Source organism: Apodemus sylvaticus, chromosome 15 (assembly GCF_947179515.1).
Source record: "Apodemus sylvaticus chromosome 15, mApoSyl1.1, whole genome shotgun sequence".
Taxonomy (NCBI): Eukaryota; Metazoa; Chordata; class Mammalia; order Rodentia; family Muridae; genus Apodemus; species Apodemus sylvaticus.
In genome coordinates, this window is record NC_067486.1 from 1,990,270 (window position 1) to 2,008,869 (window position 18,600).

Here is an 18,600-nt window from a genome sequence, read left to right on the forward strand (position 1 = left end):
AGGACAGGACAATTTGGGTTAGGGTTAGGGTTAGGGTTAGGGTTAGGGTTTAGGGTTAGGGTTAGGGTTAGGGGGTTAGGGGGTTAGGGTTAGGGGGTTAGGGTTAGGTTAGGGTTAGGGTTAGGGTTAGGGTTGATTGAAATCTGGCAGGCTCAGTGTTCTTCCCATAAATGCGATGGACTCTTTAGAAGAAAAGATTCACTATAGAGATATATTGAGAGAGAGAGAGACCACTGTGGGGGCACATACATGCCTTTAATTCCAGCACTTAGGACACAGAATCGGGTGGATCTCTGTAAATTAAGGCAAGCCTGGTGTACATAATAAGTTTATGTCAGGGATGGAGAAGTGGCTCAGAGGTTAAGAGCACTGACTGTTCTTCCAAAGGTCCTGAATTCAAATCCCACAACCACATGGTGGCTCACAGCCACCCATAATGAGATCTGATGCCCTCTTCTGGGGTGTCTGAAGACAGCTATAGTGTACTTATATATAATAAATCTTTTTTTTAAAAAAGGGGGGGACAGAGAAGGACAGAGAGAGAGACAGAAAGAGAGATTGGAGTGGGAAGGGGCTTTTAAAAGGAGAAAAGGGGAGGGGAGGGCCAGGAAAGGGGAATGAGACCAGAGAGAGGCCAGGGGAGGAAAGGAGGTTGTTGCTAGGTAACTATTGGGCGGATCCTAGAAGAAATGCTATCATGCTATCAGGCTTGGTAGCAACTGTATTTATCTGATCAGTTGCGCGCGCACGCGCACACACACACCTTAGCTGAGGTCAGAGAGGGTAGTTTTTGGGAGTCAGTTCTCTCCTCCCTTCATATTGAGGTAGGGTGTCTCTAGCTGTTTCTTTCGCTTTATACACCAGGCTAACGGGCTTGTAAGCATAGACCGATTCTGTGGCTGCCACCTATCCTACCTAGGAGTGCTGGGATGACACGGGTGCCACCACACCCAGCTTTTGGCATGGATCGTGGAGCTGAACTCATCTTGATAGCCTGCACTACAAGCACTTTTACTCAGGAGCCATCTCTGGTCCCAGGGGTTTCACTCTCCTTTGCATCCCTAGCTTCTGGAACTCCTGCAAAGTCAGCACTCAAGCTGAGCTGCACCTCTCTTTCTTTAACACACAGGCTTGACTTGACTCACACCTACCATTGTTTATCCGCAGCCTCCACCACAGGCACAGATGGTTTCACAAGGGCAAGAATGCCACAGCACAGCCGGGAGTAGAACTGTTTTCATGTCTCCTCTTCAGCCAGTGGAGGCTTGACTTGGACCAAGGAATGGCACTATTAGGAGGTACTTGTTGGGGTGGGTGTGGCCTTATTGAAATGGGTGTGGCCTTGCTTAGGTGGGTGTGACCTTGTCGAAGTGGGTGTGACTTGTTGGAGTGGAGGTGGCCTTGTTGGAAAAAGTGTGTCACTGTGGCTTTAAGACCCTCCTCCTCGCTGCCCAGAAGCTAGTTTTCTCATGTTTGCCTTCAGAGCAAGAGGTAGAACCCTCAGCTCCTTTTCCTGTACCATACCTGCTTTGATGCTACTCTACTCCCACCTTGATGATAATGGACTGAACCTCTGAACCTACAAGCCAGCCTCAATTAAATGTTGTCCTTGTTCATAGTGTCTGCTCTCAGCAATAAAACTCTAAGCTATCTCATCATTACTTGTTCTGGGCACATTACTGTCTCCACTGGACCCTGAATGCTCTGCTTTCAACTCAGTATATGAACACAAACCCACCTGCCTCCCCTGAAATCCTTGTGTCTTTCACTCGTTCTCCTTCCATGCTGCTGAACACACACACACACACACACACACACACACACACACACACACGGCTGACACCAGCCATCAGTCCCACTCTTCCCCTTTCTGACAGAGGCCTCCTTTGGTTCAGATGTGCACTTCCTCAACTTGTGGTCCAGGGCTGAGCCTATTTAGTTTGTGTCCTGTTCTCCTTGAATGTTCAGGCTGGATTTGGAGCAGTGAGTCAGGACAAAAGGCTACTGAGATTCTGGGAAGAGCAATTCTATGTTCACATGTTGTAATCTGGGTATGATAAAGAGTTTCCCTTCCAGCCTGAAGATGAAGCCATCAAACAGAAAAGAGGGCATGCAGGGCGTGGTGGCACACACACACTTGCTGTCCCAAGCATTCATGAAGGGAAACAATGATATGATCCTAGGAGTCTGACACACATGTAGGAATGGTTTATTCTTTCTCTTCCTCTGCTCCTTCTCCTCCTCTGTCCCCTGTAATGGTAACCTGCACTAAATCCCCCAACGATTTATCCTGTCTTTCTAGCCTCTGAAGCTTTTTCTTGATATCTCTACTAGCCTGGTCTATAAAAGCCATTGTCCCAGTAATTTTATATTCCTTTCCCCTGGGGTCATAGGGTGTATATTACCTCTATGATCAGCTCTAGGAAGGCTGTGGTTCCTGTTTAACCTCACATACCTTGGTCAAATTTGTGGGTTGCCACGCAGCCGCCTTGAGACCTGCCAATGGAGTCTGAAGGTAGACCTTCAGTTGCCCCTCACCTTTTGCCATATTAAAATCCCAGTCAGGTCTACTCAGGGAAAGCCTACTGTTCATGACAGTCTGGTCAATTGATGTCGCCCCCGTGTCTGAGGGGGTATTCATTTTGGCTTTCTGTATTATAAATAAAACAGTCTCAAAGAGATTAATCAGTCTCTTGGAAATTCTGGAATTGGTACCAGTGCTGGTGGGGCCATGGGAGCAAGGGTAGGAAGATATAGATGGGGAGGGTCTTGGAGCAACAGGTCTGCTGTTGAAGGGCCTTGGAGGATCAACTTCTCCTCGGATCCAGCTCTCTCCACTCGTGTTTCCTTCTTCCTAAAGGCCAGAACCTGTGACGTGGGTCTTGGGAAAAGACAGGTTTTTATCTATGGGGCGGTGGAGGTAGGTCCTCTACTAGATTCTTCTAGGTAACTATAAAGACTTTCTCTTCTCCTGCTTTGATCACCTGCAAGTCAAAGGTCCCTATGGGCAGGTCATTCAGAGAAGCAGAGAGTAACTAATGTGCTTTTCAGTTGGTCTAATGTACAAACAATGTCATCAGTCTAAGTCCAAGAACACAGAATGAAATACCAACAAACACAGAGAAAAACAATCAGCACACAGACAGCTTGACCCTGCCACAGACCAGCATCCAGGTTCGAGAACACAGAGAAAGACAATCAACACACAGTTCACCCCTTGATGGGCCCAGTTACAGACACCAGGTGCTCCTGTCTATGCGGCAGAACCAGGTAACAGAGTTGCTCAGGCAGCTCCAGCCAGGCTGAGAGAAATCCCAGTCAGGTCTACTCAGGGAAAGCCTACTGTTCATGACAGTCTGGTCAATTGATGTCGCCCCCCGTGTCTGAGGGGGTGTTCATTTTGGCTTCCTGTATTATAAATTCCTGCCCATATGGTGGGAGCCAGATAAACCAGATTATAGCAAGACCTGCCTGCCTCCCGCCGTTACTGTCTTACCATTTCCAGAAGGAGCAGAGCCTTCCCAGCTCTCTTCAGGGGCCTGAAGCATCCTCCAGTGCCCCAAGGTCTTGACTTATGGCACGTCTGCCAGCCGAACTTGACTGCACCAGACACCGTAGGCTCTCTGAGCCTCCCAGACGCTTGCAAACAAATCGAAAGTTCAGACAGACTTACAGACTCAAACTTTGACAGTGAGACAGACCAAAAAAAAAAAAAAAAAAAAGCCACGGTGTTACATGCTTGAGACCTCTGATTCATTACTCCAGCGTGTCCCCACAGGAGGTCAGATTCCCGGCCAACGCACCAAATGTAAGACTGAGGGAGCCTTAACCTACCAGAGAGACCCCCTGAATAAACAATGCGGAGACAGGAATTGATGCAAAAAGCAAGAGGAATTTTATTTTATCCAGCATGCTGGAGTCGCGCCCTGCACGCTGGGCCGGTGACCATGCACAATGAGCCTTTATGCATTCCTCAGGGCAGCCGCCATTAGGCACAATGTGATTGGCAGAACAACGTTACCTTTAAATTAAGTGGTTGTTAGGGGATGAGGTAGGTGGCCAATGGTCTCAGAATAACCCTGGGCCTTCCCTAGCCTCAGGGACCTCCCTGTGGTCTGAGGAATGTAATTTAGCCTCTTCCTTCTGGGAGGGGCAAGTGCTCCTTGACCTTTCCAAAGTTCCTGAGCTAACCCTTTCATCAACCCTTTAATCAGTACCTTGCTACTACAGACTGGGTACCCGATCTTCTTGCACACCAGCTCTCCCAAAGACACAGTTCACCTGGTACATTCCACCTCAGAGTTGGGGATGATAACCACCACCAAGGCCAACAGTCCCATCACCTCCCACTCTGCGTCATCCCCTCTTGGGTGATTTTGTGGTAAGTGCACTTCACACATTCAGGTCTATTCTGTGGGGACTGGGAATATGGCTTTGCAGTTAAAGAATACTTGCTGCTCTTATGGAGGTCCGGAATCTTGTTCCCAGCATCCACTTGGGGTAGCTTACAACCACCTGTAATTCCAGCTTGAGGGGAACCAATCCAATATTGGAGAGAGAATCTCTTATAAGCATCACCTGTCAATAAAAAAGCTTGCAGCCAATGATCTGAGGCAGAGAATATGAGGTGGGAGCAGGGAGAGAGAATTCTGGGAAATAGTGTCAGAGGTATGGAAGATTCACCAGGAATGCTAAGGAGATAGTCATAAACCAGCAAGTAACTGAACTCAGGATAGAACAAAGGGGAGATTCAACCCCAAGAACACTACAGAGGACATAAGAAGACAAGGAGAGGAAACCAGGCATGTAGCTGAACCCAGGTTAGGATAAAAAGGATAAGTTTATAGTAAGTCAGAGAACAAGTTGAAGCTCATGGCCTAGGCATTTATTAATAACTAATTAGTCTCAGAGTCATTATTTCTGGAAACATAGTGGTTGGGAAGAAAAACATTTTTTGTTTGTTTGTTCACAGTACCTCTGGGTTTTTTTGTTTTTTTTTTTTTGTTGGTTGGTTGGTTGGTTGGTTTGAATTGGTTTGGCTTGGTTTTGGTTTTTCAAGACAGAATTTCTCTGTATAGCTCTGGCTGTCCTGGAACTCACTCTATAAACCAGGCTGGCCTTGAACTCAGAAATCAGCCTACCTCTGCCTCCAAAGTGCTGGGATTAAAGGCATGGGCCACCATTGCTGGTCCTACAAGTACCTCTGACTTACTTGTACACCTGTATACACAGGCATGCATCCATACACTATATATGCACTATATACTTTTCAATCTTCTAAAGAAGACTATAAACCCTTTACGTTAGCAGTATCTATTTTGTTGTATAGAGATGTATAGGATTTATCTTGTATAATTGAGACTTTGTATCCTTAACCATCACACACACACACAAACACAGTACTCTTGTGGGTCTGACATTTTTCTTGAATTTAACACAGTGTGTTAAATTCATGGTACTCAATTGTGACCCCCAAAAAAATATGTCTGAGAAAAACAAGGGGAAAATATTTTGTCTCATGGCTTCAGTCCAAAGTCACCTGGCTCTAGTGTTTCAGGCACAGATGAGGCAGAACATCATGGCTGTAGGAATGTACCAAAGGGGGCCTACCCAAGCAGACATCAGGAGCAGACACAGATGCACCCTCAAGCCTGCTCCCAGTGACATTGTCCCCCAACAAGGCCTCACCTCCTAAGCCCGCCCAGCTGCAATCCCATCAGTGACTTTAACTATAGAGGTCACTGCCCTGTGATCCAGTCAGCTCTCAACAGCAATGGCAGCTGGGCATCGTGCCTTCAACACAGCGTGGATACTTTCTTTCCTGCTTCACAGCAAGCCCAAGAGCTTGAGATCCAGGCCCACTGTCCCTCTCTCTCTGCCCCAGGATCTCCACAGTGACTGATGCAGAAAGGTATTCTGTACATACTTGTGCCTCAAACTCAGGTGCCTCCCTCTCCTGGTGGTGAGTCAATTTTAGGGCTAATTTTTAAAGAGCTACAGGACAAGAGAAAACCTAAACTTCCATCCTGTTCCAGTTGTTCTCCCTGTAGATTACTATGGGGTCTGGACAGAAGAACTGGTAAGGTTGAGTGAGCTCAGACCCCGTGAATCTCAGAATTCAGAATGGTAGGAGTGGGGCTTCTCCCTGCCTACCTCTACCTGCTCTGGAGCAAGTAACCATGACAGCCCGCTGAAGACAATGGCATTGGTCTGATCGGTCAAGGAGTATAAAAACCTGGAGTTCTCCATGCTAATGAGGTATCTAGATAGATTTTTTTTCTCCCTGTCAGTTGCTCATTAACAACATATGAGCCTCATTTGCTACCAAATGATGGCTAGTGGACCTGCTCTCAACATTTCACTCTGAGCATTTCTGTGACTTTTCCTCCCCTACAATTCCAGCCAATCCTATCTCATTAGAACATTTTACTATAGTAACCTCATGCAATTTGTTAGAGGTCACAAAGAAATAGAATTATCACTCCAACCGACATTTCTGGACAAGAAGTGTGACAGGGTAGGACAAGGCAGAGGTTCCTCCAACTTGTATGAGTGTGACAGGGCAGGATGGGCAGAGGTTCCTCCATCTTATATGTGAGTGTGTCAGGGCAGGATGGGCAGAGGTTCCTCCATCTTACATGTGAGTGTGACAGGGCAGGACAGGGCAGGATGGGCAGAGGTTCCTCCATCTTACATGTGAGTATGACAGGGCAGGACAGGGTAGGATGGGCAGAGGTTCCTCCATCTTACATGTGAGTGTGGCAGGGCAGAGCTTCCTCCATCTTGTCCTTTTGCCAGGTCATTTGGCTTTAACCAGAATCCTGGTTAACTGGAGAATCCTGTTGAAAATTATCCAGCTCTGGTCCAGGGCCTAAGGCCATGATGCTCCCAGCTAACTTACCTTAGCTCCTGTTCAACTGCTTGCTTGTGAAACCTCCCCTGCAGCTTGAGAAGGAGCTAACAGGATGTGACTTTTGCCTTTAAAAGCCCCTTGGTCTAAATGCTCTGGGCTACACTTAAGTCCTGAATACCTGAATCTAGTCCTCCTAGCCATCTGGAATAAAGACTTTCAATTGGCTATAAACCAAATCCCAGTATTCATCTTCTGTGTGTGGGGTCTGTGTGAGAAATCACCAGACTCCCCTAGTCTATTCAGGTATATGACTGTGTAGTAGCCACTGCTGTTTGTCTTTGCTGTGTGTCCATGATTTTGTCTCCATGTGTGTCCCTGCGCATTTCTGTCAGTTCTGTTGGTTGGATAAACAGATCTGAAAGGGAGGTGGAGACAGCCATCCAAAAAGCAAAAGAATGGCTCTAACTAGGCCACCCCAGAAGCAGCCCTAGAACCTGTGAGGCTTTCTCCCAGTCCTGGGAGCCCAGCTTACTGGACTGCAGGGAATACACCCTGGGATGAGACTGACTGGAGAAATAAGAACTAGCCAAACAGGATGATAAGGATGGAGGATGCTGCCAGGCAGCTGACTTGTCTTTCCTGTGAATCTGGGAAAGTGACTGGTGTCATCCATTGAGGAAAATAAGGGCCACCTAGGACAATCCCCACAGATGGATTTGGGCCTTGGACTCCTTAAAGATAAAGATGAAAAAGACCAGAGTTTACTAACCTGGGACATACACTCCCACTCTCCACTGGCTTGAAAGCCGGACATGGAAATGCAGAAAATTCACAGACATGAAATTATCCTTTGAGTTGACTTGTGCTGTCTTATATCCATTCCAAGGGTGGAACAATATTGGTCTTCGGAAGGGGCAGGCTGTGGAGAAGACTTGCTGGGAAATGGCCTTCAGGGATCACAATCTTATGCATGGCCTACCAAGAACAAGGTATCTGCACCCTGTCTTCAAATTGCCTGTATTGCTTGTGCTGTTTGACTAAATGTGCCTCCTCCAGTTCAATGGAAACTTTCACCCTCACTCCATATGTGCTGTCTATGCTACCCTCCAGGTATATGCCTATGGGGGGGGGGGGAACGACACTCAACATTGGCCTTGACTCAATGTAAATGAAGGCCAAATGGCCCAGTTTCTGGTTCTGACCCTAAAGGGGGCAGGAAAACCCTGTGCTATAGCCATAGCACCCCGGCTATATTGACTGTTGGGAATCAAAGCTTTAGGGCACCCAGTTCCCAGACAGACTTACACCTAGAGCATCTGTGGAATGCCATTCCCAAGCTGCAAAGTCAAGCTGACTCCTCCCTCGAAAAAGAGTCCCGCAGAACTGAGGGAGGCAGGCCCTCTTTTTATGAGAGAGAAGACTTTGCATGGCCTTGGGAGAAAGTCACTGTTTCCAAGCCACCCAATTATCGGTAATTAGGGACAAACCTTGCTATGGTCAGAGAAAGCTCCAAGAAAGGGAAGAAAGGAGACATGGATCAGACGGCGTCAGTCTCTGTTTACCTGGTTGCCGTGGCCAACCACTGCACTGTCAGCATTAACCAGACCATTGGTTCTTATGGAGCTGATCTGAAACTGTGCATCCTTAACTGTTTTGCCAACATCAGACAGAGAATAAATTCAGTTAAGTTCCTGGTCCTTAGCAAAACAGGGCAGAGCTTCCTCCATCTTACATGTGAGTGTGACAGGGCAGAGCTTCCTCCATCTTACATGTGAGTGTGACAGGGTAGGACAAGGTAGAGGCTCCTCCATCTTACACGTGTGACAGGGCAGAGCTTCCTCCATCTTACATGTGAGTGTGACAGGGCAGGGCAAGGCAGAGGCTCCTCCATCTTGTATTCTTGCTCAGGCCACGTTGGGTTTAACTAGAATTTGATCTTGATGGAGAATCCTGTGGAAAACTGCCCAACTCTATTTCAGGACCCAGCTAACTTACTTTAGCTCCTCTTTAAATGCTTGCTTGTGTAAACCTCCCCTGCAGCTGCAGTGAGACAACAGGATGTAATTTTTGCCTTACAAGCCTTGGTCTAAATGCTCCAGGCTATACTTAAGCCCCTGCCGCTGGAATAGACTTTTGTCATTTGAGGTAGGGTTTCTCTATGTGGCCCTGGCTATCCTGGGAAATAAAGTCTTTCAATTGGCTATAAACTGTGTCTGAGTGGCATTCTCTGGTGGGCTTCCTGTAAGAGCAAACTTTATTTTTAAGAGGGTACAATCAGAAGATAAACCACACAAGGACAGGAAGCACATTTGATTTTTATTTTAACTCAGGTGTTGTGTCTTTCCCCCACTAGTTCGGATAGGACCTCACAGTCTTAACTCAAGACGTGGGCGACAAGCGATGAAGGGGACGGGGTCGCGGCTTCAACGACAAAGAGTCACTGCTTCAAGCCATCTAATCCCTGGAATACAGCAGTGGGCCTTTGGGAAAACAAAGGTTTACTGGGTGGGGGGGGGGGGGGATTAAAACGTTTGTCTAAAAATCGTAAACGGTGCAAGAGATAAAAGATTCGAATCCCCTGTCCTAAATACAAGTTTTATAGTAGGCACAGACGTATATGATCATTCTTACAATAGAGCAGCAGTAATATGGCCGAAGGTGGGACTCTACTATCCAGCCCGCTATCTGCCTTCTTGGGATGGACTCAATGTTAACTGCTTTCCATAAACAAAAGGTGCAATATGGAGGTCGAAGCTAAAACTGACGACGCAGCCAGTAAGATGGAGGAAGCTCTACCCGTCACACATGTAACATTGAGGTCTAGAAAGGGCAGATGCGATTCTTGCACACACTTGAACACAGGACGGGAACGATGCAGAGGGGAGGGTAGGAGCTCGGGCCCGAGAGCCTGACAGCTGCAATCCCTAAAACAAAGTTACCTAAATATAGGCTGGTAAAGGCGCGTAGAACAGGCTGAGTCTGCGCGACTGGCCCGCGCGCGCCTGCGCACTATTGACCGCGTCTGTGGCTCCCCAGGCTGAAGGCAAATCACGCCTAGGCATTCCGGGACTCGGGGCGTCTGCAAGTGGACTCCACGGGCAGGCGCCTAGAGTACGGAGCATTGTGGGAAAGCGATACGGGGGCCACGTGACACCTCCCCACTAATCAGGGCGCAGACCGCAATTTTGCTGTCGGCTTCAAACAAACTACCTAGCGGGGTCGGGCGGCTCGGGCCCGCCCCTCGGCCGGGGTCGCGCCCGCGGGGTGGGGGGCCAGGGGGGCGGGGCGATGCGGCGGAGTGACAGCTCGCTGCGCCTATTCGGGGGCAAGGGCTAGGGCGCTGTCGGGAGCGGTGGGCCTAAGCAGCCAATGGGGGCTGGGGGCGGCCCGGCCCCGCGGGGAGGCGCGGGGGAGAGGGGGGCGGGCTCCAATCCGGTTCCATCCGGTTCTCCCACCGCCCCCGCGACGGGTCGCAGCAGTTCGTGTGGTGGCGGTTAGGCAGTGCAGCTCCGTGACAGATCCGGCGACGCACGCATCTCCCACCCCGCGCCGCCACGATGCCCAAGAGAAAGGTGAGCGCGGCGGGGCCACGGCGCCCGCAGGGTTAGGGTCTGAGGGGTTCTGGAACCTTCGGGGGTGCGGGCGGCTGGGCGTGACGTCACGCGGCCGCATTGTTCTCCGCTGTGCTTTCTCCTGCAGGTTAGCGCGGATGGAGCGGCGAAGGCGGAGGTGAGTGCAGGCCTCGGACGGGCCGGGCGGGCCGGGCGGGTCGGGGGTGTCGCTCAGCGCCTTGCTCACCCCGTCTTTCTCTCCGCAGCCCAAGCGCCGCTCCGCGAGGCTGTCCGCCGTAAGTACCGCGCTGGGGCTGGGGCTGGGGCTGGGGCGGGAGCGAGCGGGCGGGCCCGGGCCCAGCTCGACCGCTCAGCGCCTCACACCCCCTCCTTTATTAATTTATCTTTTGCCAGAAGCCCGCCCCTGCCAAGGTGGACGCGAAACCGAAAAAGGCCGCGGGAAAGGTAGGTTTCGAAATGGTGTCCAGGCAGGCTTAGTTGAGGTTCTAGGTGTTTATTTAGGAGGGTTCTGGAAGGTGGGTGGGGGCGGCATGGGTAAAGTGTGGCACGTTCGTTCATCCGCAGCAATATGGCTTTGCAGACCACCTGAGTTCAGTTCCCAGCACCCACAGGGCAGCTCAGAAACATCCTCGACTCCAGTTCCAAGATGATTCATGCCCCTTTCTAACCTCCAGCAGCAGGCACACGGTGCACATACGTACATGCAAAACACAAAAACTCAGAAGCTTTTATGAGCCGAAGATGACTCACTGGTTAAGAATGCACAATGCTCTTACAGAGGGACCTGAGACTCTTTGAGTGACAGCTCCAAGGGATAAGAGGATCTGATAACCTCTTCTGGCTTCTGCAGGCACAGCCTGAGCATGCACAGACATATATGTATGCACTTCATTTAAAAGTAAAAGTCTTTTTTTTTTTAATCTCCTTGGACAATTTTTTGGAGCAAAGTAAAAATTGAACTGTTTTCCTGATAGTTGATGTTATACTTTAAATTGTGGGTATTTTGCCTACATGTATGTAGGTGCGTTTTGGAGGCCAGAGTTTGGAGCTGCCGAGTACGTGCTGGGAATTGAACTTGGGTCCTCCGGGAGAGCTGCTGAGTACTCTTAAGTGAACCAGATATCTCTCAAGTCCTAGTTTGTGATCTTTTCAAGTACAGCTTCAGGAATGGCGGTAACGTGGACTTTCTCAGGCCAGAGAAGGACATTGATCCTGACATGAATACTGCCTGAGGGTCTGAAGAGTGTCTGCATTTCTGTCTCCACCTCTTCTATATGTATAAACTTGGGCATTCCTACATATTTCCCTCTTACATTTTTGTTTATATTTTGAGCTGCTTATAAAGTTTTAGATAAGAGTTTAGGCTTAAGTTTTGCCGCAGCAGTGTGATCATTTTCTTCTTTTGAGGGGTGAGTGTTTTGTCTTTCCTTCGGCCTGCCTGCCTTCCAGCCCCTCTTAACCTAATGAGCATAGGGGGACATGCATGCATCCCAACACCTGGCCACCACACTTAAGGAGCAGACCTGATGTTTGGCTTTCCCAAAGAAAAACTTGGGAGAAGGCCTTCATTTTTATATTTCTACTGAACTTGTATGTCTAGTTTCTTTAACTACCCAACTAGTAGTTTATGCTTGTGTCACTCAGTAGAAGTAAATATTTCAAAGGTTCAATCATACGTAGGAAGGGTTGGCTTATTTCATTTAGCTTATAGGTACCTTATGTATACGTATTTGGGAAGGTAGGCTTTCATGTGAGGGGGCCCTAACTAGCCTTGAACTCAGAGTCCTGCTTGCCTCTTTGGAGTTAGTGCTGGGATTAAAAGTGCACCATCACACAAAGCTGGGGCATTTTACACTTTCTGCTGGTACAGGGATCAAACCCAAGTCGACACTTGGCAATAGTGGATAAATAGCCACTCTACTATAAGATGCTAAGCACGCTTGGTTACGCGTGCTTGTTTATCCTGGGACCCTTAAGTCGTGGAAATCACCAGTACCGATAGGGAGTTTGGCTTTTATTACATTTGTTTATTGGAGTATGTCTGTGCCACAGCCTGTAAAGATCAGAACTTAGTTCATTGTACATGTGGAGAACTCAGGTCTCATTCTTGGTGGTCCAACCTGAAAGTAATTTGAATATGACCTGTTAATTTGTATGTTATACAAGCTTAACACAGAATTGTTCATTTTGTTGATTTGTTTTGCTGAGTGCCTTCCTGTAAGACAGGTAGGATCCAGAAATACTGTTTTCTTACTGCTTACAATTTAATTTTTAACTTTAAGTTATATCATCACAATAATAATAACTATGCTTTTTCAGATTCTTCAAACACACAAATGAAAATAACTCAAAAATTGTTCTTTGTAGTTACTCGTATGTTTACAAGCAAGGAAGGAACTGGCAGATAGCATGACTTAGAGGAATGCTTATGAAGGTGAATGGTCTTCCATGTGTGGGTATAAGTCTTGTCAGGACCATGGCCTCGATGTGACAATTAGATTATTCATGCTTAAAAGAATTTGGGGAACTGGTAAGGTTACAAGCCTTTGCGTTAATCTCATGTGTGGTAATGGTGCTGTAGACAAGTAAGTGCAGCACAGGCTTAAGATTTAATCCCAGCTAATGACAAGATTTAGGACTCATCAGCATACATGGTGTCCTTGTTGGGGTGGATCTCAAGTTGTTTAGTATTGAGGCTGTGTGAGGGGTCAAGATGCATTGTGGATGTACTCTGCATCAAATTAAATTGAATGCAAAGTTTATAAAAGATCTCTTATTTTAGGATAAAGCATCAGACAAAAAAGTGCAGATAAAAGGAAAGAGGGGTGCAAAGGGCAAACAGGCTGAAGTGGCTGACCAGCAAACTACAGATCTGCCTGCAGAAAACGGAGAGACGGAAAACCAGGTCAGAAGAGTGCGCATGTGTCTACTCTGATTCTGAGCAACAGATGTTAAATTGGATCCTTTCTTTAGCAGATTAAATTTTTATGGGAACTTTTCTGTACAGTTCTCCCCCATGAAAAAATAACACGTTAATGAATTAGGTTTTATTTGACCTTGAGCAAATTAGTGGGAGTAAATAAGATTTGCATATGTCAGTTTCACCTACAATAGGATGCAGAGCTCATTGTGATTTCCCACGTGGCTGTGTTAGGCTGTGTTGGAACAGGTGAGCTGGCTCTCTGCCTCATGTTGCAGTGGTCAGCGTGCCGTGGCTTCCGAGGCGTCTCTTGTGCTAGAATCCTAGTTGGTATATTCTGGGTGCATACATTATTAGACACATTTAAATTATGGCAAAATGACAGTTATATTTCTTCTGAAAAATAGTTGATTGTTTGGGGCTGAATGATAACTTTGTTCAGAAAAATAACATTGGTTTCTGTGTTTTGTTTTTGGTTTTAAAGACAAGGTTTCTCTATGTAGCCCTGGCTGATTGGAACTTGCTCTGTAGCCCAGGCTGACCTCAAACTCCTAACTGCCTCTGCCTCCCAAGTACTAGGATTAAAGGCATGTGCCTGGCTGCCATTTCTGTCTTTATGAGCTGTGAGGAAATGACTTAAAGTGTTGGTGCTGGAGAGCTGAATCAGATTAAGAGCACTGGCTGATCTTCCAAAGGACCATGGTTCAATTCCCAACACCCACATGGCAGCTCACTCACAACTGTGTGTAACTCCTAGTTCCAGGGAATTGATACCCTCAGACATGCAAGCAAAACACCAATGCACATAAAAATTTAAAACAAAACAAAACTCTGAAGTACAATACACAAGGTTGAAACAGGGTCTCTTGAACTGATCCCCCTGCCTCAGCCTCCCAACTGTGGGGCTCCAGATATGAGCCACCATGCTTGGCAACAGCTAGCTTTTGTTAAGCCTAGCATTCTTATTTTTTTAACTCTTTATTATATATATGCTAAGCTTGGGAAGCCAAATTTCATTTTATGTAGGATTGTGGTAGTATCTCTTGCTGAACCAAGCTTTCCTGCAAATTGGCATTACAGATGGGCTCCCACACTCACTTGGCATCTATCCGTGTGGGTGCTGAGGAGCTGTAGTTATCCTGTTCATATGGCAGCTGACTTACCCACTGAGCCAGTCCTCCAGCCTGAATATTGCAGTTGTTTTTGGTGTGATCTTACTGTTGGCCTGGAACTAGCTCTGTAGCCTAGGCTAGCCTTGAGCTCTCAGACAACTTGTGTTATCAGATTTTTGCTTCTCAGAAAGTTTTATTTTGTTATTTTTTTTCTTTTTTCTAGTACCAGAGATCAAACTCAGGATTTTTTGCATACTAGATGAAGACTAAATGTATAACCAACAACTACACATTTTTAAACATTTTTTCTATTTCTAACTGCATGTCCAGTATTAAGTGATTGGGACTTGGATCACTGATCTAATCTCAATCATAGCACCCGATTGAGCTGGGCACTGTGGCGTATGTCTATAGTACCAGCAGGTGGCAAATCTCAGAATCAGCAGCTGAAGGCATGCCTTCTCACCAAATTATAGTTCTCTTAAAATCCTAAGCCACTGCGCTTGGCAAATTAAGAAAACTTACTTCAACTGATCAACACAGTACTGTGTGTTCTCTGTAGCAGCACCTGGAGTGTGTATAAAGGGATTTGATATTCACAGATCATGAACTCAAAATGTGCAGTGTTCTGTCAGGTACGTTACAGGCGTAGACAGCACCACTGCGTGTCACTTGGATAAAGCTGGACAGCCAGTGTAAACAGGCAGATCACCAAAAGGAAGCATGGACATTTTGACATGAGTGGCAGTAAGGCTGGACTGTACTAGACTTGAAATGAGATAGCCTGAACGGCCACAGCAAGTCCAGAATCTGAATAAAGCAACCATGTTAAGAAATAGGATGGCTAGGCGTGGTAGCACACACTTTAATCCCTGCGCTCTCTGGGCAGAGGAAGGTACATCTTTGTGAATTTGAGGCCATCCTGGTCTTGCAAGACAGCCAGAGCTTTGTGAAGAAACTGTCTTGGAAGGAAGAAGGGGAAAGGTGGGGCTATATAAGCACCATCATTCTGTGACGTGTGTACTTGATGTTTGCTTTTTCTGTGGTTTGCAGAGTCCAGCCTCTGAAGAAGAGAAAGAAGCCAAGTCCGACTAAGCGTCCATCATGTCTGTCAGTCTCCCTGCCTCCCTTCTTGTACAATCCAGAGGAATATTTTTATCAACTATTTTGTAAATGCGAGTTTTTTAGTAGCTCTAGAAACATTTTTAAAAGGTGAGGGAATCCCACCTCATCCCATTTTTTAAGTGTAAATGGTTTTTTTAAGAGGTTAAATCATTTGCTGGTTGTTTATTTTTTGGTACAACCAGAAAATTGCAGGATACTGAATCAGGAGAGGCTGTGACTGTCTCGGGGGTCACCATAACATTCCGTAGAGGGGGCTAGTTTTATATCCTACAATACAAAGCATACTAAATGGCAATTTGGAGTCTCAGTCGTGCATTCGTGTCTGGAATATTTTCAGTTCTCTCTGGTCCCGTGTTCTAGTAGAACCATTTTGTAAGAAAGCCAGTCCTTGGTCCTTGCCCTGTCAGAACTGTGATGTCTGTGGTCATGGCAGTCCATTTTCCTAACAGTTGTGATAATGTGCTGTGAAAGATGGAAATTTTGAATATGTTCTGTGTGGCATAAAATTGTGAATTGGTGGAATTAAGGATTATGAACATTTGGTTGAGAGGTCTTAGGGAAACTTGCCAAGTGTGAGGCTGGAACATCCCTGGAATAAGTTCAAGCAAAAACAATGTGTAGTAGCTCTTCATTTGTGTACGTGAACACAATGTGACTCTTCAGAGTTTCGGTACGTGAACACAATCTATGGCGCTCTTTGGGTACGTGTAATAAAAATTGGAATGTCTGTGTGCTGTGCTCCTCAACCAATAAAATCTGTTGTGAAAGAGTATTTGGAAATGCCTAATTAATTTTCTGATAAACTTACCTGGGTTTTTGAGGTTTGCTTTTTTTTCTTTCTGTGTAGCCCTGGCTGTTGCCCTGTAGACCAGTCAGGTCTTAACTCAGGGATCCTCCTGACTGTCTCTTGGATGCTGGAATTAAAAGCACATGGACAGCAGAACAGCTCAGAGGTTAAGAGCACACTGACTGCTCTTCCAGAGGTCTTGAGTTCAATTCCCATCTACCATTGGGTCATTGGTAATACTACATATATGTCTGAAAATACTACATATATGTCTGAGGGAGAACATGGTGTTTGCCCAGCATTTGGAGTCTATCCCTCAGCACCACCAAATGAATGGGGGAACGTTCCCCTTAACTGATTCCAATAGCACAGACTTGTAGTCCTGGCTACCGTGGGGGGTTGAGACAGAAGGATACCTTCAGTTTGTAGATGTGCTCTTTGGCTAGACTAGCTGAGGAGGGAATTTGGGGTTCTGAACTTGTTTCTTCACCTGACCACCTTAGCTGTCCTGGAACTCACTGTGTAACCCATGCTGGCCTCAAATCTACCAGCCTGTACCTCTCAAGTGCTAGGATTAAAGATTTATACCACTATGCCCTTGACGCTTGTTTGTGTGCTTTCCTTTTTTGTTTTGTTCTGGGTTTTTTTTTCCCCTTTGGTTTCTGAGACAAGTTGTTTAGCTTTGGCTATCCTGGAACTTAACTGTAAATCAGGCTGGCCTCACAAAGATCTGCCTGCCCCTGCCTTTCCTGGCCCTTTGAAGCTCTTTAAAAAGTCTTTTAGGGCTCAAACAAAAGTGCTTGCTGCTCTTAGCATCCTGTTAGTTTTAGGGAATGGAATGGTTTATTCCCTCTGAGCTGCACCAGCAGGAGGAATGCACAGGGTACACACACACACACACAAGCAAATTTTTAAATTGCTCTTTATTGGAGGCCAGGGTGCCCATGCCCCGAAGCAGTACAGCATAAGGAAGTCCTGTGTGTACCTGTCAGTTCTGGCAGCAATGAGAACCACCAAACCTGTCAAGTGTAGTAATGTGTGCATTTATCCCAGCACCCAGGGAGACTAGCCTGAGAAACAGTTGTGCACATGTGTATGTGCATGTGGTTAAATAATCCGTGGAGGCAAAAGTCAGGAACAAATTTTTATATTGTAAAAAACATTTACCTTTGAAGTGAGTATTTTGTTAGGGTTAAATACAGTCAATTTAGCAAACCTCTATCATTATTGATGTTTTTTAATTACTTTAAACCAGGTATGGTGGCATAAACTTGCAGTCCCAGCACTTGAACAAGTTCAAGGCCAGCCTGGGCTATATGACATCCTATAGAAGAAAAAGAAACAGCAAACTAAACAAGGACTAGTGTAGAAGAATCTGCTTAACACCACATACCACCTTCCAAGTGTGATTCCATAGAAAAGTCTCCATTGAGAAAGAGTGAGTATTGGTGATGCTGAGGGTCTAGAGGTATAGGTGTGAGAAACAGCAGGCAGAAGCACTGATGGGTGGGGTGTGTCCCTTCTCCATCCCCTACACACAACTGCAGCTGAGTGTGGCCCACTGGGAAGGGACGTGTAGGACTCAGGACTTCACAGAAATGGTGGGTTGTGCTTAAGGGGTAGCAAGGCTTAAGGGGCAGTGTTGTAGCTTGTGTCTGCTGATAAGTGACAAGCTGGGGACTCTGTCTCTGGGGGGCTTTTCCCTTGAAACTGTATGTCTTGTTAAGAGTCTTTGAAAGAACAACTGCTTTAACAACATGAGTGGAGCATTAGAGTGACAGCTCTTGTTCATGATGCTGACGGCTTCAGCTAGGTCCTTGTGGTAGTTGGAAAGAGATTGGCTCCCATGAGCTCATATGTTTGAATGCTTCCCCAGTTGAAGGAATTGTTTGAGATGATGGATTAGGAGGTGGCCTTGGAGGAGGCAAGTCACTGGGGACAAACTTTCAAAAGCCCAGGCAGTTGTTCCCAGTTAGCTCCTCTTGCAGAAGACCTGGGTTCAGCTCCCAGCATCCATGTACTGGCCACAACCATGTGTAACTCCAGCTCCAGGGGATTGGAAACTTCTGTTGGATTCTTTAGGTTCCAGACATGCACATAGTGCCCATATACACACATGCAGGAGAAATACTTAGACAATTTCTGAATGTACGAGCTTGGTGCCACCACTGAATCCAGTTGAGGTTTCTCTAAAAGATGCACTTACAGTCTTAACTGCGGTGCGTGGCTTT

At 46.7% G+C, this 18,600-nt stretch overlaps 1 protein-coding gene across 1 annotated transcript; it reads left to right on the forward strand.

Annotated features, from left to right (window-relative positions):
• The first annotated feature begins 10,252 nt into the window (after positions 1–10,252).
• Hmgn1 (high mobility group nucleosome binding domain 1) lies at positions 10,253–16,354 on the forward strand. Its single transcript, XM_052158743.1, has 6 exons — positions 10,253–10,425; positions 10,553–10,582; positions 10,671–10,700; positions 10,819–10,869; positions 13,208–13,330; positions 15,511–16,354. Exons 1-6 carry the CDS (start codon positions 10,411–10,413, stop codon positions 15,550–15,552), a joined length of 291 nt encoding a protein of 96 aa, XP_052014703.1. The 5' UTR covers positions 10,253–10,410; the 3' UTR covers positions 15,553–16,354.
• Positions 16,355–18,600: the final 2,246 nt, after the last annotated feature.